This window comes from Peromyscus leucopus, chromosome 15 (assembly GCF_004664715.2).
Source record: "Peromyscus leucopus breed LL Stock chromosome 15, UCI_PerLeu_2.1, whole genome shotgun sequence".
NCBI lineage: Eukaryota > Metazoa > Chordata > Mammalia > Rodentia > Cricetidae > Peromyscus > Peromyscus leucopus.
The window spans coordinates 59,234,050-59,259,900 of NC_051076.1; the positions used below are offsets into that span (position 1 = coordinate 59,234,050).

General features: G+C 40.1%; 1 protein-coding gene across 2 annotated transcripts in view; it reads right to left on the minus strand.

The window, feature by feature from the left end:
• The window catches only part of Thsd7b (thrombospondin type 1 domain containing 7B), an 848,740-nt gene that overhangs the window by 516,954 nt on the left and 305,935 nt on the right, over positions 1-25,851 (minus strand). For both annotated transcript variants that reach the window (XM_028874962.2, XM_028874961.2), the window contains exons 3-4: positions 21,065-21,875; positions 337-585 (exon numbers count right to left, since the gene is read on the minus strand). In XM_028874962.2, the coding sequence (XP_028730795.1) occupies positions 337-585; positions 21,065-21,875 (1,060 nt within the window). The remainder of the gene's footprint in view (positions 1-336; positions 586-21,064; positions 21,876-25,851) is intronic.

Genomic DNA, 25,851 nt, shown 5'->3' on the forward strand with positions numbered 1-25,851 from the left:
AATAGTTATAAGTGTCAGGCCAGGTAAAAGTATCTAACACTTTTGTCATTTATTCTGTGTGAAGTGCTGAAGGAAGTAAACAGCAACATAGGATGAGGAAACTAAGGCACTTTTGGAAATCATGGAAGGCCAATTCTGTAGAAACAGAACTTGAATGGTGAGATCCTTCACAGAAGACCCTGCTCTTAAGCCACTGCCGTGCATTGCCAATTAAAGGAGTTCTGTACTCAGAAAGATTCAATAGAAACAAGTCCTGGCCATGTTTATCGATGCTAACTTTTCTATCACCACTTCAAAGGAGGTTATAGCTATTAAAACTATTCAAAAGTGAAATACCTGGGACAGGGCTGCAGAAGCTCCCCTTCAGCAATGCAGGTCTCTTTCTCAAGAAGTTCTGGGCATTCCTGGCCACCTCCAATAGCAATGTGCTTCACGTTCCGGCTCCTGCTCCTGACTCCAGGTGAGAGACTCCCAGAACGGCAAGTCTTGGAGCAGGGGCTCCAGGGGGACCACTCAGAAGTCTCACAGTCCTTTGGCATCACACAGGGCTGGACGGTCAGTGGGAAGGAATCTTGCATGCAAAGGCTGAAAGATCAACAGCAGAAAAGAGAATTAAAACAGAGATTAAATGGGTGCAACCAGCATTATGAAATTCTTACTATGAGAAAAAAAATGTTTGAAATCTAGTTTGAGTTTTGCACGAATGCGTGCGTGCGTGCGTGCGTGCGTGCGTGCGTGTGTATACCCTGCCAAGGCACACATGTGAAGGTCAAGAGACAACTTTATGGAGGTTGTTCCTTTCTTCCAACATGTGGGTCAGGCTTGGCAGCAATGTTTAAACCTGCTGAGAGATCACACTTGCTCTCATTTGACATTTTAATAGGAATTCCTTTTTAAATGAGCAGGCATCAGAATAGAACAATAAAGTAGATTACATGCTAAGAGTACAGAGTTAGAGCAAATAGCGATGCATACCTTTGGCTCCATCTACTCCGGAGGCTGAGGCATGAGGATGTTTTAAGACTAGGAGTTCTACATAAGGCTTCAGGTTTAAAAAAAAAAAAAAAAAAAAAACACTAAAGTTTATTCTACTTCACACATAGCAACAAAGCTGCCTCACTCTAGAGGGATGTCTACAGAAGATACATCATACCTTATCCCTTGCCCAAAGTGTCTCCCTCATGATGTAAGCTATTAGCTTACCAGTGTTGTGAGGTGACATTTTATTATATCCACTCTGCAGAGAAGAACGTGGCCTCCTAGAGCCAACATGATTTGTCCACTGTCAAAGGAAGGTAAATGAAAGCTTTAGAGTAAGCTATCTATTCTCAGATCTACTGAGATACTTTTTAAACCGGGGTATTGATTGTGTTTCTACACACTATTTGGCTCTTAGCATCAAATTTTTTCACATGCAAAATTTGAATAAAATTAAATAGTTGAAGAGTCTAGTTGGGAAACAGATACGTTAAAGACTGTGATGATGAAGCTGATGCCACAGCACTTGTACTGCTGAGGAGAAGCCCAAGATGGGGAGACATAAGCCCACTGGGAAGGCCGTCAATGCTTAGATTTCAAAGGGCAGATGGGAGCTCCGCAGATCCAGGAGCTTTGTTCAGGGAAACTGTACACTTGAAGCCATGTTGGGATATGAACCTATGGTAAGTAGGATCCAAATGCTAAGTTTTCACAGTACTTGACTTGCTGTAAATAACTTTAAAAATGGCCACAATGGGAGTATTTACAGTATAAAAAAAATTGGCAAATGCTGCAAATCAGTCTCTAATCATACAAGCCTGGTTGCTAAAGCTTTACAAGCACTACCAGGCAAGAGTTAAAGCCCACTCTGTTTTAATGAAGTATTGAAGGACAAGTAGGAAAGTGGAGAGACAGGAAGTGGAGGATTCTTGAAAAGAGGACCTGAGAGGTGAGCGAGATGGTTCAGCATCCCTTTGAGAGCCCGAATCTGAGCTTGGTTCCCAGCATCTGTGTCAGGCACTGTGGTAGTTTGAATGTAATTGACTCCCATATTCTCACAGGGAGGGGGACTACAAGGAGATGTGGCTTTGTTGGAGTATGTGTGACCTTGTTGGAGGAAGTGTGTCACTGCGGGGACAGGGTTAGAGGTTGCATATGCTTAGGATACCACCACCCTGTGAGTCAGTTAACTTCCTGCTGCCTTCTGGTCAAGATGTAGCTGGTACCATATCTGCCTGCTTACCACCATGCTCCCCATTATGATGATACTGGACTGAACCTCTGAAACTGCAAGCGAGTCACTCCAATGAAATGTTTTCCTTTATACGAGTTGCCGTGGTCACGGTGTCTCTTCCCAGCAATAGAAACCCTAACTAAGACAGAAGTTGGTACCAGGGACTGGAGTAATGCTATGATAGGCCTGACCATGTGTGTGTGTGGAGGAATTTGGACTTTGGTACTTTGGGTTATGAAAGCAGTGGGATGCTCTAAGCACCGCTCAATGGGTCACACTAGTGCAGCAAGGAAGGAAGAAGCACTGAGAGTGATTTGAAATGCCAAGGGCTCACTCAAGCGGTTTCGGGGAAGAATTTTAGTACATTGCCTAGAGATCGTTCTTGTGATACTTTGGTGAAGGAAGTGGCTGCCCCTTGCGCTTGTCCAAAGAGTTTGCCTGAGACTAAAGTGGTGAAGGTTTTGGACTAATTCCATTGGCAGAAGAAATCTCAAAACAGCCTAGTATAGACTTTGTCATGTGGATATTAGTCATAATTCTAATGAAGATTTATATTGAAAAGGAGCAAGCTGAGAAGGGTGAATTACAAAATGTAAATTTTGAGGGGAAAAGGAGCACCAAAAAGGTAAAATGGAACTGAATCCTGTGTTCAAGGAGATAAGCAGAATAAGAAATAGAATAAAGGAAATGGTGACCTTAGGGCAAGATCCCATCCAGCTAAGTTTCTAACTCATGAAGAAGAATTAAAGAAAAGCTTAGAACCAGGTGTGGTGGCACATGCCTTTAATCCCAGCACTGGGAAGGCAGAGGCTGGCAGATCTCTGAGTCTGAGGCCATCCTGCTCTACAGAGCAAGTTTCAGGACAGACAAGCTTAAGCAGTGAAAGACAAAAAGCTGGTTAAGATATAATTAAACAAGGGGGCCATGTTCCAGCCCCAGGAAATAGCAGAAATTTGCAGCATAGTCCATGTGGTTCTGGCTTTAGAGTTGTGGATAAAATAAATGGGCTATGGAATTTGACTCAGTGCATAAAGAAAGCCACTGAGGCAAGGCATGTGCCAGGGGTGTCCCTGAATGGAAGCCTAAGAGAGAGCTCATTGCATGAAGCTATGAAGTTGAAGCCTGGATTGCCTTGGAGACCCCAAGATGTTAGAGATGCCAGAATCATGGGATACCTGCCAATGTGAGCTGCTAACTGGGAGTGAAACCAGCCCAAGAGAAAGAAGTGTGTTGCAGTCAATAAAGCTGAACAGAGTTGGAGATGTGGAGAACATTTTGACATTAGACATGAAGGTGCAGAGTTTGGAGTTTGCCCAGCCTATTTTTGGTCCTTGTTTTGTCCAATATTCTCTCACTCTGCTCCCTTCCCTATGTTTTGGAATGGTAATATATATCTTGTGCTATTATATGTTGTAAGTATATGATCTGCTTTTTTATTTTGATTTTATAGGGGATTACAGTTAAGAGATTGCATGAATCTCAGAAGACTTTGAACTTTGGACTTTTTAAACATTGTTGAGACTATACTAGATTATGGGGACTTTTGAAGTTGGACTAAATGCACTTTGCATTACAATATTTTTACAAGTGTATAGCGCCCGGGAGTAGAATGTGGTAGTTTGAATGTGATTGTTTTCTATGCTCAGGATACTGACCAGAGAGTCAGTCGACTTCCTGCTGCCTTCTGGTCAAGATGTAGCCAGCACCATGTCTGCCGGCTCACTGCCATGCTTCCCTTCATGGTGATACTGGACTAAACCTCTGAAACTGTAAGTGACCCACCCTAACAAAATACTTTCAAATAAAAGTTGCCATGGTCATGATGTCTCTTCACAGCAATAAAAACCCTAAGACAGGCACCTAACTAACAACTGTCTATAACTCCAGCTCTAGGAGATCTGACACCCACTCTGGCCTCCATAGGCACCTTCACTTAAATGCATATACTCTCACACAGACACATAATTTGAAATGAAATAAATCTTGTTTTTAAAAAAGTAAGTCTGGAAAGATTTCATGTTATGGGTGATGGAACATTAATTTAATTGAGATTAAATACTTTTGAGTGGAGGAAAATCAGACTCAGGAGGATAATATTCAACATATTCACTGGTATTCCTTTATTTTTGCCAATTCCTTTTCAGTCCAAAGCACCCAAAAGTTTAAGAGGAATAATTTTCTTAGAAATGTATGCATGTCAGTGTTTGAATACTGGCTCCCAAAGTTAACCACATAATCTGGCTGAATACTGAGCTGTACGAAGGTTTTTGTAGTGACTCCTGTATGATGTTTTGAGGATTTTAACTTGGGAAAATATGTAAATAGAGGACTTCTCACTTGAACAAAGCAGAAGAAAACATGCTCATGGTTGCTCATAGTAGTGAGCAGGTTATAGTGAGATTTCCATATTCATATGTTTTGTTAAGTCATTGAGAGTTAATGTCACATTCTTAGATAATATCGAATAAAGCTGTGATCCAGTGTTAAATTTCTTAAAACTCTCTTTATAATGTGTTGCTTCTTAGAAAATGAAAAGGGCAGTACATCTCATAAATTCATTAATTCAATGCCATATGCTCTGAATCTGAGATGAAATGCATGAGGAAGAACCTCTGATCCACCTAACAGAGAACATTCTGTCAATCTCAGTAGGCTGCGTTAAAGGCAGTTATAAGGAAGGGCTCTCATTCTTCAGTATGACACAATGGAACACTGCTGATCGATCGACAAAACATTTCTAGGATTTGAGTCCAGAAATTGTTATGTACTAAGCAATAAGCCCCAGGATGTCAGAATGCAGCTTTATATGAGTCTTTGAAAGAAGTAACCAATTTAAAACAAGACATTAAAGTGGGCCCAAATCCAATATGGCTGGCATCCTTGTAAACAGATCACACACACATACACACACACACACACACACACACACACACAGAGAGAGAGAGAGAGAGACAGAGACAGAGACAGAGACAGAGACAGAGACAGAAAGAGAGAGGGGGAGAAAGAGGAGGAGGAAGAGGAGGAGGAGGAGGAGGAGGAGGAGGAGGAGGAGGAGGAGGAGGAGGGAGAGAAAACCTGGGAAGACACAGGCAAAGGCCAGGTATATGTGAGTTATAGAGGGAGGCTTTAAAGATAAAGAAACCCTGCCATTGCCATGGTCTTGGATGCCCAGCTTCCAGAATTTGAGGAAATCAGTTTGTTTTGTGTATCAACGGAACATGTGGCATTTGGCATGGCAGTCCAATCAAAGCAATTCAGAAACCTATTAAACTCTTTCAACTTATGTGTGTGTGTTTTCAGAAAGTGGTTTCACGCTGGACTTTCCTTTCTCTTCATAAAGAAAGTTCTGGGCCCTGGGGAAGTGCTTAGTCAATAAAGCATGAGTAGGGACAACCACCAGAGTCCAAAGTGTGATCCATTAGTATGATTCGGGATGGTGGTGCATGCTTATAATCCATCTGCAGGGGAGGGGAGATAGGTAGGCCCCAGCAGCTTGCTGGCCAGCTGCTCTCACAGAGTCAAGGAACATGGAACTGCAGGGTTGCATTAAGCCTGGAGCATTTTGTAAAGGACTCCTAATCTCTTGCTTTCTTTATATTTTAATAAAGGGCATATATCTCCTTGAATGTGTGTTGGTCTGCTTTATACGTCATTTTTACAAGCCTATATCCCAAGGTTAAATTAATAATAATAACTAATAATAGTTAAAAGTACCATAACTGCCACCTTTCTAATTTGACCTGTGAATTCTTTGTAACTATGGAATTCTGAGTACCCTGTGTGGTGCATCATAAATATCTAGACCTTGAGTTTTGCATCACAATTTCAAGGAATGAAATTTAATATGTTTCCTACAGAGTTTCACCCTCTTCCGAAGAAGAAAAATACTACAGCATAATCTACTCACTCCCCTCCCCCACAATTTGTGGTGACCTTTCATGAGAATGGACTCACCCTATAAACAACAGCACACAATGAACACTACTGCCCACACCAAAATGGGAATCGATCCCTTCATGGAAGGTGGTGTGCCTTTTTAATGAAACAGGCCTAAGCTGAGGATTTGTCTTTCAAACTGGAGATGCTGTGATAATTATGCCGGCTTGACATTTATGGATCATACTGTCATCTGTAAATTACCTCACAAGTACTCAGCTGTAGAGGGAATCTTTGAAACTTAAAAACGCCTCTAGTTTTTACCTCTCCTGGAAATGTAAGGACATGTCTGCGCTTACAAATGAACAGAGATGGCTACAGAATAAAAGTCATTACTGGGGTGCCCCAGGTCATTAGCCCCCCACTTAGGACTGCCTAAAAGCAGCACTAAATATTTAAAACACGGGGGATAGAGGAGCCTGTCCCTTCCCAGGAAAGACTAATAGTTCATTCAGATGCCCTTAAATGAACACAAACCCCACAAATTCATGTAAAATTCCTATGTCCACTGCAAGTCTACTCCCATTTTTGTTTTTTAGTTTTAAAACTATCATTTTCAGACTGAACTGAACTATTTCAGGTTATGTCATACTTGAAATATTTATGTGTTCATAAATAATATATAGTAGGTCATCGATTTTTAAGTTTTTGCTTAAATATTGCATAAATATACATATACATATATATGCTACTCTGGAAATATTTCCTCATTAATATTATGGTTTCTAGGGCTATCCATGATGATAACATGGAAACAGTCCAGTTAAATTTTATTTCTGAATACTATTCTAATATATAGGCTTTGTTTAGCAATCATTCCCTGTTGGGGGCCATTTGGTCACATTCCATCTCTTGCCTGTTTCCACAAGATGATGAATCAAATCTCTGTGTATGTTTGTACTTGACAGACATTGTAGAGTTAGAATGGAAAGATGTGAGCTAAACTTCCCACGGGCTTGGAAAAAGAGGTAATGGAGAAAAGAAGTCAAACTGTAAGTGTGTTAACAATTCTATGGTGACAAATGCTTGAATGTAGTGATTATGGCAAGTTAGAATGATACAGACCAGAACTGAGTTCTACCCCATGTCTAACCCATTGCTGTGATTATAAAAAAGTACAATGTATCTATTTAAGTTATTTATCTGATCTCTGCATATATGTTACAGTTGTGTCACTTGGTCTTCCTGTGGGACTCCTAACAATGAGAGCAGGGGCTGTCTCAGATTGTATTGCCTTCTTCTGGAAACCATTCCTCCTACTAGATGGCCTCATCCAGCCTTAATAGGAGAGGAGGTGCTGACTGCAACTTGATATACCATGACTGGCTGCTATCCAGGGGAGGCCAGCCTCTTATCTGAAGAGAAACAGTGGAGGATGAGTGGATGGTGGGGGTGCTGGGAAGAGGGGTGGCAGGTAAAACGTTGATTGGAACATAAAAAAAACTAATAAAAAAAACAAAACAAAAATGGTGCAATGTGTTCTTAAGAAACCACTATTTCCCACCAATTCAAAAGTTAAGAATGCCACCAAATAGCATCAGAAACCTATAGCCGAGATGTCCTTTCTTTGTTCTGCATGGTGCTTGGGATAGCCTAAATCCATATTTCCAGGCTGTGGTCTCTCATATTCTGCTCTAGAGTAAACCATGACTTCTTTCTGAGATGAGAGCTATGTTTTTGGTTCAACAAATACTTGCACATTCAGATTAGACGTGCTCACATTTCCTGTCTTGTCTGTCCCCAGTTTTGGCGCTTTCCATATTCCCAAGGAGTTATTGAAAGCACAGACTTCCCAACCTGTGACCTGGCCCCTATGTCTAGTGTACTGTGGCAGGATGAAGGGAAGCTTCCTTGGTCCCCACATCCTACTTCTAGGAGTCTATGAACATGAAAGTTTACAGGGCCAAAGGGGCACTGCACATGTAGTTAATGTATGGGTCGCTTTAGGTGATGACTTCAAGAATCCAAGTGCACAGGGGGCAATCCCAGTCCACAAGAAGAGACAGAGGAGTGTAGTCAAATGGTATTTGAGGACAGTAAAGGTTATGATGATGCTGAGTTACAAACCAAGGAGAACAGAAACTTCAGTAAAGTATATGATTTCCCTGAGAACCCCCCAAAAGAACACAGAATTCCTCTCCTTGTTTTAGGATTTTAAACTATCTTTAGTCTCTGGAGCATATGGCTTCCAATCAAACTAAAGTTCAAGAGTGCATTCATACACATAGATGCACATAAAAGTGGGAAAGATGCAGTCACTCAGTTACACACATCGGTGACCTACTAATGACCTCAATGACACAAATATCAGCTTGCCGTTTTACTTGTACGGTTTATGGTATATCTCTGTAGACACACTTTAAAATGTCATGTTAAATCATGCTTTTTACCTTCTGAGGGTGTGTGGATGTGTGGTCTTTTGGGTTTTCCTCCTCATCCCACTGCCAACTTTTCACAATTTTTCTTTTGTAAAATCTTAGAGTTTTCTTCATTGTTCCAACTATATTTTGCTATTCAACTTCACTAGGTCTTCTTTTTTTAAATCACTTTCAGTGATTTTTTATATATTTATTTTTTATTTTCTGTGTTAATTTCTTTCCTACTTTTTTGCCAGAGTTCTTTCAGGGTTTTATTGACTTGGAAAACAAAACAAAAACAATAAAAAAGTAAAACAACCAAAAATAACCACAAAAAAACCTGTAATCTGATTTTTAATGTTCATGATTTCTTTATTTCTAATTTATTCTTTGAAATATCACATTGTTTTTAATTCCAGGACTATTGTATCATATATATGAATGAGCTTTGTCAACATTTATTCTTGCTCACTAGAGAGTCTCCTTTTATTCCAAGTACTGATTTCTGATTATTTTTGCCTCAACTCTTCATGTTGGACTGAGGTCAGCTTTACCACAGCACTGTCATTAGGAATTACAGTGGGAGAGCTCCAACACACATCAGAAGCTCTTTGATTACACATGGGAATCATCAAAAGGGTAGACATTCCCATCAACAGATCATACAGTGACCAGATCATTTCACCAGAGTCCCTCAGCTGATGGTCTTCCCCAGGCTTCCTTCTTCAGTTTGCCTTTGTTTAGATAAGAGTGCCAAGTCCTGAGCTTTGTGTGTGAAGGTGTGTGTGCTGCCTCATCAATGCTGACTGCAGCAACTCTTTTTCTTTTTAGGGTGTTGGAGAGTCAACCCAGGGACCCATGCATATTAGCTAGGAATTCTACCATTCAGCTCCAACCCAGACACTGACTAGGGAAGAAAGCATTCTTGCCAACACTGTGGGAACCTTCACTAGGCCTGTCTGACCACAAAACAATAGTTTATGTGTACCTTGTATATTGGAAACATTTGTTTTACTACTTAGTGCCTGTAATTCCTAATGCTTTTAAAGATAGTGTGTTCGGACAGAACAGGCGAGGCTGCAATAGCTCAGAAACCCCACATTGCACTTTATCAAAATAACCATCTCTCTTCACCTCAGTTGCATTTACTTATTCTGTTGTTTTCCTTTATGGAAATCTATTGCAGACTGTTCTGTTATGAGGAGGCCCTTCCAGCCTCAGCCTTCAGACTGTGCCTGTCTTAAAGATTCACCATCAGAGGCTTCATACGCTTCCAAGTTCATCTTCATACCAGAAGAGGATTGAGCAGGGCTCTGTCTCAGGGTGACTCAGGACATTAGCCTAAGCACGCTTATGTGACTCTTTCCCAGGTCATTGGTCACATCTTAATGAAAGACTTTCCCGTGGGCCATGGGAGACGTGAAAATGTAATAAGCACACAGATGGATGTTTAATGCAATGTGCATATAAATTGAATCACTCCATGACTCCAAGTGTAGGAAAATCTCCATTTTACCTTGAGAGTTTACATCTTTATCCATTTACTATTATTTAAGTGGGTATGCATAATATAGAAGAAGAATGTGTTATGTTCATTTTGCTATATTTAACTAGACATCTGAAAAGTTATGACTCAAGGCCTTGCGAAAAGCCACAAAATGATCTACTCTATGAATCAATATATTCCTAGAGAGTTAAATCTACCTCACACGTGGTTTAAAAGTATGGATTAGAGTAATTAAAAATGTATGAGTAAATCTCTCTAACTGAGAGCCTATTTCTATTTCTTTTCATTTTGTCCTGAATTACATAGTATTGGTTTATAGAATTTAATATCACCAAAGTAACTTTATAGTTTAAAAAAAGCCCTCCCCCACCCCCAGAAATGAAATTGCAACTAGGAGAGCATTTTTAGATACTCCATGCAAAGCAATGGGCCATTCCACAGTATGGTTGTTCCATTCACTTAACAAACACTGTTGTCCACACAGCAGCAGGTTACTCAAATTGAGACATAAAAGCAGGGTGATGGGCACTTCTCCAGATTATAACTTGGGGAACATTTGAAAGACAACACCATGAAAATAATACCAGGACATGAAGTGAGAGTGGAGAGCCAAAGGAGAGCCGAGGTGGATTAAAGGAAGACAGACCTGGCCGATCGCATCTGATACCTGTTATTAGTTTTGCCGATTTCGGTGTCTGCCACCTGTCAGGCACACGAGGACACACAACAAAAAGATGGCGAGGCTGAGAACTTAGAAGAACGCCTGCACGTGCCAAAGTCTATGCGACTTCCAGGTAGTTAAGAACATCGCTCTAAATGACCATTACTACCCACTACACTGTAGGATTTTGAAAACAAAGACACTTGAGTAAACAGAACATTCTAAAAACTGTCTGGAAGATGATTTATAAAACGTGAATTGACTTTAATTTACCAAGAAAAACACTTAGGACTATCAGGAGACATTTTCTAAAAGACTTTGTAAATAATCTCTACAATCTCCTTTCTTACCAAATTAACCTGATGTATTTCTCACTTTAAAAAATATATTTACCGAAGTAAGGTTAGTGTTTAGAAATAATGGGACATGCAGCTGTTTGTTCTCAAATTCTCAATAAAGCCAAACTTTAGTATTAAACCAAACCCTAGTATTAAAATTCCTCTTAATTTCTTATGATACATACAATTTTGATTTTTTCAATAGCCAATAAACCTAAACTCACACTGTAAAGCTGAAATAGCAGTATGAAATTCTGTTTTATATGCTGTTTGGTGTTCCTAGGGAATGGAGATTTCTCTGTAGATACAGATGTAAGTGCACGGATATACCAAGGCATTAAATTCTCCAGAAGGAATATCCTTGGTGTGATGTTATAGTAAACGGGAATGTGTTTAGTATTATGATCATTTCCTGTCACTAGAAAACATGATTCAGCAGAGATTTAAAATGTAGTGCAAGTCTCAGGATATAAGAGATTTTATCTTCTCCAAATTTCTTAGACAGAATACTAAGAATGATATGTAGGTACAGATTAGAGAGTGTGTATAACTGAGGAGAGACTAAAGCCACAGAGCCACCATCTGAGGGCTTAGCCACTATTTTCCCTTTTATGGAGAAGGAAACTGAGTCCCTAGAAGTGATGTCTTTTTTTCAAACAGGAAAATAATCACACAGCAGCCAGAGCCAAAATTAAAGAGCTTTTGAGTTCACCTTTCTGGTTTTGCCTAGTGAAAACAGACATGTAAGAACTCTTTTTGTTGTTATAGACTCGATTTTATAAGGTTCTAAGGTTATATCAGAAAGAAAAGGCCTGTTTTAAATTGCAGCTTTGGTTGACTATGGTTGTGTCTTAACTGAAATATTCCCCTTCCCGTCAACTCCTCTAAAAAGGAAAGGAAATTCATCTTTACATTATCTTTACAGTCCAGTCCTGGAGACAGAATATGTGCGCTCTCTCTCTCTCTCTCTCTCTCTCTCTCTCTCTCTCTCTCTCTCTCTCTCTCTCTCTCTCCTTTCCCTCTCTCTCTTCCTCTCTCTTCCTCTCTCCCTCCCTCCCACCTGCCCCCAGTGACAGGACAATGCCCCCCTCTCTTATAAAAGACTCTAATCATTACCACCTGTGACTATCATTTTGCTTGGCCAAAAGTACTTGGTTCAAGTAATTAAATTTAGAATCTTGAGACAGTGGTGTTTCTGTGAAGGAAAATTTGACAATATCTAACAAGATTTGTATAGATCTTTCTTTTCACTGTATTTCTAGAAAGTTATCCTTCAGAAGACATAATTACAATAATCATAAAAATACAGGCCCCTGAGGTTACTCACTTGAAAAGTATAGATTAACAGAAATACTGGAAATAAATCTCAATCAATAAAGGGAAAATAAAAACACTGTGACTGAAAAATACAAAGCCTGAGAAAGGGTTTCATTATGGATGGCACGGTGACATATGCCAAACGTTAGTGAGCATTTCCAGAACTTCTGACCACCGTGGGGCATGTTCAAGAGGCCACTACAAAGTTTCCTTGGGGAAAGAGAGGGAGCCAAGGCAATGACTAAAGCCACAAACATTTTCAAAGAAATGACAGCAAGAAAGTTCCCAAGCTTAGAGAAAGAAATGGACATCCAAATACAAGAGGCATATAGAACCTCAAATAGACATGGACAGAAAATAATCTTTCTATGTAATATCACAGTCAAGATGTCAAAATTACAAAGCAAAAAAATGGCAATATGAAAATGTACAAAGGAAAAAATGCCAATGTACATAAAAAGACATAAATATTAGAATAATAGTGAATCTCTTTTTAGCAATCGACAAAATGAATGGAATGATACATTTCAAGTCCTGAAAGTAAACTGTCTACCAATATTTCTATGTTTTTTAATGTTATCTTTTAAAGTTTATGAATAAATAAGACTATTATAAGATGAAATCATCCCAGGTCATTCAAGCCAGTGCCTGAAGACACACATGAAGGAATGCCATACACAGAGAAAGAAGAAAGACAAGAGCAACCATTAGATAAAGAATTAAGTCCACGAGAGGAATAAACCAAAGATGAGGTAGGAGGAATCTGTCTTGCCCAAAGTAGTATGTCAGCAAATCCCTAATTCTAATAGGGGAGGAAGAAAAGATGCAATAATAAACAAACAAATCAGAAGCAACCACAGGAACTTGTAAATTCTCATCGATAACTTTAAATGCACACGGCTTCTCCTCACCATTCAAAAGACACAGAGTAGCTTACTAAATTAAAAATCAAGATGCAGAAAGACCATGCAATTGGGTGAATAGGGAGATGGGGAGAATTTAGGAGGAGATGGGGAGGGGAAAGAATGATCAAAATATATTGTATAGAAAGAAAAACCCTTAAATATCATGGTCCAACTGTGCTGTTTCCAAAAAAATGAAAAAAAAAAAGATACATACACCACTAACAAAAGAAGAGTAAGAGGGAACAGCTGGTCAAGAAGAGAAACTAGCTGTAATGTGAGTGCACTGGTGTTTTCCCGACTGCATGAAACAAATGCTAAAGGGTGTGAGAACTCACCATTGCTGAACAGCAACAGTGGAGGATTTCAACACCTCACTCATCTTCGAAACTAAAAACTGACCCAGAAACTGCTCCCTATGTTAGCTACCTTCAACTGCTACGTGCAGAATATCCACCCAGGAGAAAGAGGACCAACATTCACAACAGCTACAAAATACTCTCTAAAACTATGTTAATGTCAAACACATTAAAAATAAAATTACAGCAATATGGATGAGGAGGGAAAAATATGAAAGTAAAGATGTAGTGGGAAAAAATATCCTCCATTTCTGTTCTCACTAACACAGGAGGAAATCATATGACCTCCATTAGTATCTAAGAACAAACTGCTAAAAGAATTTATGAATGCAGTTGACATTTGTTTATGTTTGGTGAGGAACAGGGAGGGGAAATGTATTTCCAACTCCAGTTTAGTGACATACATAGAAGAATAAAATAAAATAACCATCATATCTGAGAGCTTGAGGTGATGGTTCTCTTTATATTCTTAAAATGTATCATCTTGCAGGTGTCCCTCTCTGGGGATGTCATGTTGTATTTATTCAACTAAAGTGACCTGAGAATTTAGAGTGTATTTAACAATGATCATGGGTCTTAACAGGACGCCATACCAAATGGTCTTGACCAGAATACAAGTCAAATAACTTCATCTGAATTTTACTCACTAAAATAAAAACAAATAGGATTGCTGTTCTAATAGAATCCTATTTCTTCACATAGATGTACTTCTACTCTGGCAATAAAAGGTAAAATAAAGACAAAAATTTAATAGACATTTCCATTTCATGAGTTAAGATATAAAAAGCCAGTAGCCACGGACAGAGAAAGGAGGACTGATAGGATGTGTGAACAACAGGTATTTTTAAGGGTAATAATGGAACTGGAAGGAGAGTCTTATCAAAGTGAAAGAGAAAAATAGGAGGCACAATGAGACCATTAAAACCAAAAGGTCATGGGAGTGGGGTGATGACTCAGTGGTTAAGAGCCTTTACTGTCTGTGCAGAGGACCCAGGTTTAGCTCCCAGCACCCACATAGCAGCTTCAACCATCTGTTGGACTCCAGTCCAAGGTACCAGATATCCTCTTCTGGCCTCTGGGAGGACTGCAGACACATGACACACTTACACACATGCAGGTAAAACACTCAAACCCATGAAATACATAGATCATTAAAAACAATTTAAATTTAAGAGGCAAATCAATGATGGCGAAGAGGACAGCACGGAGAACCATGCCCTGCTCGGCGCTGCAAATATTAAATGTGAGAGGAAAATCGCTGGGGGTGTTTATTGAAGGACATGGTGGTCGATGAGATGGCCGGCAAAGGGCATTCATTAAAGCTGTTTCCTAGACCGAGAAAGTGACTTTCAGCAACACCCTACAGCAGTTGCATTATGGAAGCGGAGACAGTTTTTTCCCCTAATGTCATAGGTACAAGAGCGAGCAGATGCCATAGTCAAAACAGATGAAATGTAGTACCACTGTTCCTGCAGCCTCCCAGAGACCAGCAAAGGGCAGCAAGCCTGAAGGCCGACACATGACAGAAAGAAAACAGTTTTTATGTTCAAAGCATGCAGATTAGGACAAACTAAAAGGTTCATCAAGAAGCACAAAGATAGTGATGTTTTTCCTAAACACCGAAATTACAATAGCATGACATAATCATGGCCTTCTTGACCCTCCTCCCCAGCTGGGATTACCTGGACAAGACCATGGAGGGGGCGTGTCTTCACTGGCCCAACCCTCCCTAAGTATCTATAGGCAGTTAATGGTTGCTGTGGCAAGAAGAGAAATTTTCTTGAGTGGTGTAGTCAGGGGTAAGTAGTCCAGGCTCCCGTAAATAACACATCACCCATGTTCTTGTAAGTAGCACCAATTAAACTCATTGAGTCACCAAAACAAACAAAAGCTGGACATGAAAGCTGAATGGAAGCTTTAGAGAGAGGACAGGAATCTGCAGGAATTGGAGGGGAACAGTGACAGTAATGGAGGGTGCATATGATCAAAATTTATTATATACACATGTGAAAATGGCTTTGTGAAACCCATTAGATATAATTAAGGCTTGCTTATATAAACTAAAAAGGAAGGAAGGAATAAGGAAAGAGAGAGATTTCTCCAGGGAGATGTATTTCAACCTTTTCATCATTCCTGTGAGACAATGCTAGCACAGTGCCCGAGTCACCTCGAAATGAGACAGCTCCATCAACTACAAGCTCAAATGGCTGGCAAGAGCACACGTCTGTCTTGGCAGTAGAAGGTGGAGACACAGAAATGCCCCCACTAACACTGTATTTCCTAACAGCTTGATCATTCCATCGCAGGATATGAGGCATTTCATAACCCTTGATGAATGTTCATGAGATACGACTTCACAGCATAATATGGAGAGATTCTGTTTCCATATGCTGCCTGAAGTGTTAAAAGGATCACAGGACCTCTGGTGCCCATCCAGGCAAGCAAGGGTCGTGGGCTTAGACGCTACATAGACAGACAAACAACCCTTAGATCCATCAGAGAGCTAATGTCCAAAGGCAATTAACGAACCCTAAAATTGCAGAGATGAAAGCAGGGGAAAACAAATACAGCTTATTGAAAGAAAAGCAGGTGCAGAAACCAGCCCTACAGGCAGGACAGGACAGGAAAACTTAACAAAAGTGGATTGAGGTTCAGTGTGGAAAAGCTCCTGGAAGACTCAGCGCCTGGGAACCCTTTCATAAATGTTACCTCAAAATTAACAACAGATAGCAAGTCAGAGCTCCAGCAAACTCAGGAAGACCATACAGGGTAAACTCTGAGAACAAAGGAATAAACACCTAAGCACAAGGAGATAGCAGCTCTCACCTATTACATTAGTTCATTCACAGACACAGGCAGCAACAAATGCTGGCATGCAAAGACATAGGGATTCCTTTTCATTGATTGTAGGAATGTAAGTAGTTTAAACACTTTGGAGGAGAGTTGGCTGATGTGGAATATTAGTTGAAGATGTGTTACATCTGTTTATGCTGTGGAGCATTTGTCTAATGATGCAAAGATGTGTTCACTCTTTTATGTTGCGTTTGTTTAACTCTGTGAAGCTGTGTTATTTTGTCTGCCTAAAACACCTGATTGGTCTAATAAAGAGCTGAACAGCCAATAGGTAGGTAGGAGAAAGGATAGGCGCGGCTGCCAGGCAGAGAGAATATAGAGAAAGAGAAAAAAATCAAGGAGTGGGGAAAAATTAACGAGGAGGAAGACACTGGGAGTCCAGTCACACAGCAAGCCATGGAGTAAGAAGTAAAGAAAGGGATACAGAAATAGAAAAAGGTAAAAGCCCAGAGGCATAAGGGAGATGGGATAATTTAAGTTAAGAAAAGTTGACTAGAAATAAGCCAAGCTAAGGCTGGGCATTCATTAGAAAGAATAAGCTTCTGTGTGATTACTTGGGACCTGGGTGGCAGGCCCTCAAAAGAGTAAAGAGTTAAAAAAAAAAAAAAACAAAAAACTAGAGTTGACACTTCTACTTTTAATATTTTAATTTAACATTTTATTATTTTATTTTAATTGCATGTGTCTATCTGTGCGTTATATGCCATACACATGGATATGCACTAAGATGTCAGAAAAGAGCTTTGAATGTACCAGAACTGCAGTGACTGGAGGTTGGAAGATGCACAGCATGGGTGCTGGCAAATGACCTCAGATCCTCTGCAAGGATGTGTTCTCTTCATCATTGAACCATTTCTTCTGACCACACACTTAACAGCTCCTTACCAAAGCCAAGCACATCTATACAAAAGAGTTTAAACAGTGTACACAAAAATATCTGTACAATTCTTTTTGCTGTAACTGTATTTATAATAGCCCAGATCTGGAAGCAACCAAAATGATCCTTGGGAAATGGAGGAAGGAAGTGTGATACCATGCAATAGTACATTAGTCAGTGATGAAAAGGAAGTGGACACTGAGCTGAGAGGATGTCTCAGTGTTTAGAGCAATGTGAATTAAAGCCCCAGCACTCACATTAAAAGCGTGGTGTGCCTGTGCACATACATGTGATTTCAGTGTTGTTAGGGGTGTAGGTATTAGGATTTCTAGGGCTGACTGGCTGCCAAGCTTGCTGCAAATTCAGTGAGAAACACCGTAGCAAGAGAATGACAGTCGACACCCTCCTCAGGCCTCTGTGTGGGTAGAGGCATGTACACATACCACTCACATACCAGAAACAGCAACAAAAACCTCTGGGCTAAACCATGGATGAATGTAAATGAAAAAAATCAGAAAAGGTACATGGTATATCATTTCATCTCTGTGACATTCTGAAAACTTTATGAAGTTTGGAAATAGTGAAATGAACAGTGGTTGCCTGGACTTGGTGGGGAGAGAGTGAGAGTCAATTCTGGAAGATAATGCAATGAAGGGACATGTTACTCTCTACTTATCCAATCCGTGGTCTGTAGGAAGAGAGAAGACAGAGGCAAGCCCCCAGCTCTAAATGCATTAATATTCGTCTTGGTTCAATAAGTATCACCAAGTGTATGTTGTGGACTAAATTTTATCTCCTAAATTGAGACTTAAACTTCTTTTTGGAGTTGAGGACTTTGAGAATTGACTAGGGCATAAAGGAGACCCTTGGGTAAGACTTAACACTCATACAGCACCCCCCCCCTCCACAAAAGGACATGTGTAAAAGCTGGACTGATGGCTGGGAAGAGAGCCCTCATGAGGCATCAAATAGAGCCACTTCATGATTAAGGGCTTTCCAACCTCTAACCATGGAAATAAACCAACTTTTGTTGAAGATCCTAAACTACAGTATCTCTTTATAAGCACACTCTTAGTAAGGTTCACCATACTGTAACAGAAGTACCATGGACTACCCGGCTTTTAAGAAACAGAATGTTGTTAGTAACAGCTCAGTCTCAAGCCACAGAGCAGGAGTACCAATCAAGTTCTGGTACTAATCTCTCTATGAGATTAAACACTGAAACTGTCATGACAAAAAGAGCAAAAAAACAAAAGTCTAATAAAACCATAGATCCATTTGTGGGGTTTCTACTTTGCTGCCTCAAATGACCACCACCCACATCCTCACTTCATTCCAGGTTAGATTTTCAACATATGGATTGACCATGGAAACAGAAATACTCAGTGTATTGCATAGCCTGGGCAGGAGTGTCACCCTAATGCAAATTGATAAACAGGGACTGAACTGTTTGCAAATAAGAAGAGGCATCTGGGAGCTCTGTGTTGCCACTCTAAACTAAAGCCTTCTGCTGTAAACTAAAGCCAATCTAATACCAGATGAGATGGAGGACACCAAGGAAACAAGACCTTCTCAACAGAGCACAGCCAACACACACATGAACTCACAGACTGTGGCAGCATGCACAGGTCCTGCCTGGGTAGCACCTGATGGGTCCTAGAAAGAGGAGATGTGGACACATGCCTTCCATCCCTAACCCAGAAGCTAGCTCTAATTAATAAACATTTGTGAATGGAAAATGAGTTTTCTCCAAGGAAGTCTTTCTGAAGAAACAAACCACTCCTAAGTGTCGGCCCATGCCCAGCAGTAGATGGCCAACACAAAAGGAACTCCAGGGCATCTTTGGAGGGTCCTTGTTTCATAATGCTATGTCAGCCCCGCAACCCTCTTCCCTTAAACCTTACAGATCCTTTGCACATATATTATGGCTTCCTATTTTGTATTTTTAAGCGATTCCTGTGTGTGCAAACATGTGTCTCTGTGTCTATGTGCATTTCTAGTGCTTTTTTTCTCTTTTTCTTCTGTGTGTTTTATCCTATTCTGACTCCTTTGTTTGTTTGTTTTGTTTTGTCTTATTTTATTATTATCCTTATATGTTTGTTTTCTAAGGAGAGACAGAAAGGATATGGATCTGGTAGGGAGGGGAGGTAGGAAGAACTGGGAGGGTTTGAGGGAAGGGGAACCATACTCAGAATATATTGTATTAAAATATATTTTCAATAGGAAAAAACAAAACAAAAGTCTACTTTTTAACAAAAGAGGAATCCAGTAAAAACAGATTATTAATAAAATGGGAAATCTGTCTGCATTGTTCATTAAAGAAATAAGTATGAAATATTAAGGAGACAATGTTTTTATAGACTCCCACATATGTGTTCAAATAAATCATCCTGATCATCTACTTAATCCTTTGGGCTTTTCAGAGATAGGAGTAAAGTGGCAGAAATTAGTCTCCAATGTCCTCCCTATTGTTTATGGCACGAATCAGAACCAAGAATCAAAGATGAAAAACACTCATCCTAAATACCATGAAGAAAACACCATCATTACATTATAAACAGGGGAGGCCCTCTTTTGTGATCTCAAGACAGAGCCACTGATGAAAATGATTACAGCCTGACAATAGCATTGTACTATTTGATGATTTAAATATTACTGAAAGGTACCTTAATTGTGTGTGTTTGAGGGTTGTCAAAATTTACTAACATTTCCATTTAAATAGCATGGAGGAAACTAAACACATTTTCAGCATGGTTTTGTGAATTTATTTAAAAGAATACATCTAAACAATTTTGATATCTGAATTGCTGCTTTTAAGAGTTTATTCCCTATACAGAAAGCAATGTTAATTTTTGCTCATGCAAATTTTCATTTTTGATGAAGCAATACTAAAAAATAAAGCAGTCTGGGGTGAACTTTTTGTACTGTTACTAATATAAAAACACATTCAACTCAGATATCCAAGAATTTCTCTAGTGGTAGAAAATATAGTAAAGAAATGAAAACAGAAATGAATTCAAAACACCACAGATGCATCACAAAAGGTGTGGAGCAAGGACATGTTCATATCCTGGATCTGGGAGCAAAGCCGAGTTCTCAGCATAAAGGCCATTTAGTTCTATTATGATAGTCACTTAAGCCCTCTGTTTATATTAGTCCATATTGGGATGAAATGTAGAAATGAAAGACTTAACCTTTGTGTGATAGAGTTAGCAATCACAGAGAATTTAGATGGCTCACTGGATAAGGATGCTTCCTGCCAGGCCTGACAATCTGAGTTAGATCCCCAGGGCCCTCATGGTGGAAGGAAAAAACTGATTCTTCCTGCTGGGGATTGTGTTGTGCCCTCTTCATATGTGTGTGCACATCACACACACACACACACACACACACACACACACACACACACACACACACTGGCATACCCGCACATGGGCAGCGGGGGGGGGGGGAGAGACAAAGAAATACAGAGACACATAGACTCAAAGACAGACATGCACACGGAGAGACAGACAGACACAGAGAAATGCAGTAAAAGAGTTTAAAACATTGGCTACTTACACTCTGAAATGTCTGACATTCCTAATAAAAATAGCAAATTTCTTAAGTGGACCATAAGTCTTTAAAACCCCAAATGACAAACTTGATTACTATTTTGTCTTGATAGAGAACACAAAGAACCCTTATGGCTATGTTCATTAAGATATTCTAGGTCTATGAAAGACAAGCAGGGAGGACATCCTACCTTAACAGGGCGTTTCTTCCATCACTTCTGGTGCACCACACCTGCCTGGTTTGAAAACCTATCTCTACACCTCCAGGCTGGGAGTGGTGGTGTGCTTTGTAACTTTGATGTGTTAGGGTGACTTGCTCACTTGAGTCGGAGCTAAAATCCTGGACATTTCTTCCGCTGAGGTCGACTTCCTTAAGGTGAGGGAGTCTACATTTGCTCCAAGGTCCCACCTTCAGGCTGAAGGAATATTCCTCTTTCCCAAGAGGACAGGAAACCGGAGCCTCACAGGCTCTGGATTCGGTCAGATTCGGACACGGCAGACCTCCATACAGCGGGGGCGCAATGGCCACGCGCGTTCTATGCTGCAGCTTCTTCCCACACCCTTCACGGCAGGTGGACCATGGGGAGAACTCGGATACCACACAGTCCCTGGGGCAAGGGATGAGGCAGGCTTGCTCTGTGGGGGGCTGAGGGGCAAAGTGTTCGCAGATCTCACTGGCCACCATGGTTCTGTTGAGCTTCTGCAGACAGCGCACTGTCCGATGCTGCAGACCGTGCTGCGCCGTCACGCACTCGGCAGCCCGAGGCCGGGGCTCGCCTTGGGCCCCAGGAGCCAGCAGGCAGCGGTGCCAGTCGGAAACCTCCCACTGGAACAGGTCACTGTGCCAGTCACACACTCGGAAACAGCTCCTTTCCTTTGGAGGTCGGCTGCTCTCATCACAATTCGACATGGGACTGGTCCACCCTTCTATGTGAAAACACCACACAGCTCGACTCTGGGCTCCGCCTGGTCCGCAGTCACCTGCACACCTTCCCCAGGGACCTGAGATAGGAAAACAAGGCTCTCCATCATCTTCAACTCTGGTGGAAAGAGAAGTATGTCTACATATTTCACAACGCACCCACTACAAAAATCTTAAGTTTGGTGTGAAATGAAGGTAATATTTACTGGCGAAGTTGGTGGGCTGTCTCAGTTTACAATTGTGGAAATCGCCTTCCGTCTCTGATTAGAAACACAAACTAGTAAAGATTACTTGAATATTGTGATGTTTGTTTCCATAGCCCTGTAAGGTGGAAGATAATGGAAGTGCTGACCTGTGGAGATGTTCTGAGGAACTACGGTGCAATGTGATCCCAAGGAAACAGCATGTAACAAACAATCCGACAATTATGATTGTTATGTTCCAAAGCCTGTATATATAACTCAATATTAATTCCTTCTACTAACCTAGTATTAATACATTCTAGCTAGGTAATTTTTTCATCAAATAAGCTTAGAGGCTGGAGAGATGACTCAGATGTTAAGAGTACTGGCTGCTCTTCCAGAGGACCCAGATTTAATTCCTAGCACCCACAAAACAGATCACAAGCATCTGTAATTCCACTTCCAGGAAATCCAAAGCCTTCTTCCAGCCTCAGGCACCTGGCAAGCTCATGATCATAGACCTACAAGCAGACAAAACACCCCTATTCATAAAAATAATAAGAACAAAAATATTTTAAAAAGAAAAGCCCTAAAGCCAAGATTTTAATAACAGGAGTTTTCATGTTTCTACTACTTCAGTGCACACATTACACAGCTCAAAATAGAAACACATTAAAAAAAAACTTGAAACATCCTAATATATTTTTATTTTCCAAATAATTATCCTCAGTTTAGGTTGGTTTTTCCTGTGGTGAACTGCAGAAAGAAAAATAAGTCTACCACAAGAATAACAGTGAGGCAGTAAATGATACCTGCTTTGACTATGGAAAATCTGTCCCTGGAAATGAGATGGGTTTTCATTTGTTTGTTTAACATTTGGTCTTTTTTAAATTAAAGATTTTTATATAAACACAGCACATACACACAGTGAAATTAATCACACACAAAGTCTATACATCTCAGTGAACTTCTATACAGTTAGAATAGCCCATTCTGAGGCTGTGAAGTTTCACATAGGATCTTACACATTTCCTGTTGAATACACTTTATATACTTATCCACTACACACACACACACACACACACACACACAACCTAAGTCAGAGTTAAAATTAGAATTAGCTTTGTAATCTCATTCATGACTCAAGTGTAAATTATCTGCATTTAGTCCTTCCTCACTTTTAGTATTTAGAATGAAGTATTTTTCAGTTTAAAGACACTTGGTCTTTCTGTGTGACCTACGTTAGCCTTGAGCTGCAGGGAGCAAGCAATTCTCTATCCTCTGCCCCCCAAGTACTCAAAAATGCGGCACAAACCACAGTGTCTAACTGGTTTTGATTTCTGATAGGTACAAACTCCAGGCCAACCTTCCAACATGAGCTTGTAACAGCGGATCCTTTAATGAGCTCCTGTGTAAAAAGGGAGATATCCATTGAGGTCATTTATTTTTTAACCTTGTCTGTTAACGTCTTCTCTGGGGTTAGTCGGCAAGCTTCTCTCAGAGAGGTGGAGCATTATATGAAAGCCAGGGGGACATCCTCAGAGCACAACCAAATTTTCCTTAAAAATTTTTTTTTGAGACAAGGTCTCTCCTCCCTAGCCTAGAGCTCACCAAGTAGCCTATCCTGTGAGATTTACAGGGGTCTGCATGTCTCTGCCTCCCCAAACCTGTGACAATACACATGTGCCATCATGTCTAGCCCTTTTATATGGTTATGGGGATGGAACTCAGGTCTTTATGCATGCAGGACAAATGCTTCACCCATGGAGCCATCTCCTGTCTTTGATTATACACGTTTCACAAGGACAGGAAATAATCATATGTTATATCAATGGAAAAAGTAATATACCCTCTTTTACTTCCCTTACTAACCTGAACCTGAGGATGATTACTTAAGTCAACTACATAACTTACGTCCACTACCAAGACTCTGGAGGTCACTGAGGCATTCTGCAACCCAGGAAGCTGAGTAACTAACACCAGCTGGGAAAGAAGCCAGTCTCTCAGGCCACCCCAAATACAGCTTCATCACTTCAGGAAGTGGACTTTACATGTCAATCAATTACATGTTTAGGAACAGTCACAGGCATTGGGGGAATGACATCACCTGCAGCCCCAGAGAAGCAGGGTATCTGTCTGCATTTGGGTTGCCTGCATTTGGCAGGGTTTGGCATTTTAGCAGGAAAACAGTCTCTCATATTTCTAATATTCTTGGTAGTTCAGCTCCATACTCTGGCCACATAAATCTAGCATCCACGGCCAACTGCATTGTCAAGCTATGGTGACAATACTTCCTTCGTTTACACAGAGATCAACACAACAGGGGGTGGGGTTCATTTCGTTGAGACGAAAGGGCAAATGTTATCGCAGTAAGTCAGCTTTTACTCAGCATTATACCTTTGAGTTTGCCTGCTCACTTCCAGCATTCCGCCCCAACATCCACTGACCACGAGAAAGCGATTACACTTGCTAAGTGGTGCTCAGCACTAGCTGGCTTGATGAACTGTCTTTAGTCCTGTGTTCATAAGCAACATGCAAAGCTATACAATGCAAATGGAAAATGCAAAGCTATACGATGCAAATGGAGACACTTGCTAGCTGACCATTCCCCACAGCCTCTGGAGCCTCGATGCTGTGGGGTTGTTTCATTTTAAGTATCCTACCCACTGTCCACTGTGTTGGATATTCCGTTAGTTTCTCTAAAAAGATCCACTCAATAAAGAGATATTTCAAAAGCATATGATGGTGGTGAATTATAAGTATAAAATGAATCATGGGTGATATTAACATAATTGGCTATAATAAAAGGAAACATTTTGTAAAGTGTCTTGGGCTTTAAAATAATGGCTGTCAGGATATCTCTATTTGCTTGGGTATTACATGCATACGATTCTCCACTCAAGATTTTGGGTATGAATTAGAGAGAGAAAAGAAAAGTCAATTTGTTACTACTCAATCTTGAAGAAGTTTATATGAAATTTCATTCAGTTAAAACATACTATTAACTAGATACTGTTCTTTTTAAAAAAAACATTTGTCTAAGATATTTCTTATCATCACAATATTGTTTTATTATTAAAAGTTCCTTGGTTACTTCACAAAACTAAAGCAGCTCATATTTAGTTAGTTGAAACTATTAATATCTTAAACCTTATTCAAGACCATTTTTGGTTGAGCTTTTACATCCTTCATCTACAGGAAATGTTACCAAATAACACCATTTTCCAAGATCAATGGAAGACAAAATGTAGCAACTATTAAAAAGCTTAAATTGCTACAATCACAGTCCTAATTCATGTCACAGTGAAGGCTGCTGGTTTGCTCATCAATATTCCTGTGGATAGGACTAGGGGCAGGAAGAAGAGGAGTGGGCATGCACACACTGACTCCAAGACCATGAAGGGTATGTGTTTGTAAACACTGGACAGTTTATGTAGAAAGCCTCAAGCAAATGCTCAAGCAGACAAAACAAATAAATAAGGATCCAATGCAATGTGAATCCTGTATGCTCAGGACAAATGAAAAACAAATTGTAGACAGGACATGTGAGACGAGTGCTCTGGGCAGGTGACCTGCAGTGACTTGCATTTCTCAAGCATGAGGGAAAAAAATGTACTCAATGATTTATTCATTTTTAGTCAGCAATGAACTTTTAGTACACATGAATTAAAATCACAGACCTGAGGGGTTTTGCCATTTTAGAGGGAAAAAAAAACCCTCAAAATACATGCACTTATATGAAATGTGCCTAAAGTTTGGCATATGTTATAAGCCTTGCCCAAGCTCATATACAAAAGACAAGATTAAAAAATGAGCAGATAAAAAAATAGCGTATGCAAATTTCATAATTATATTCAGATTATATATCTAAATA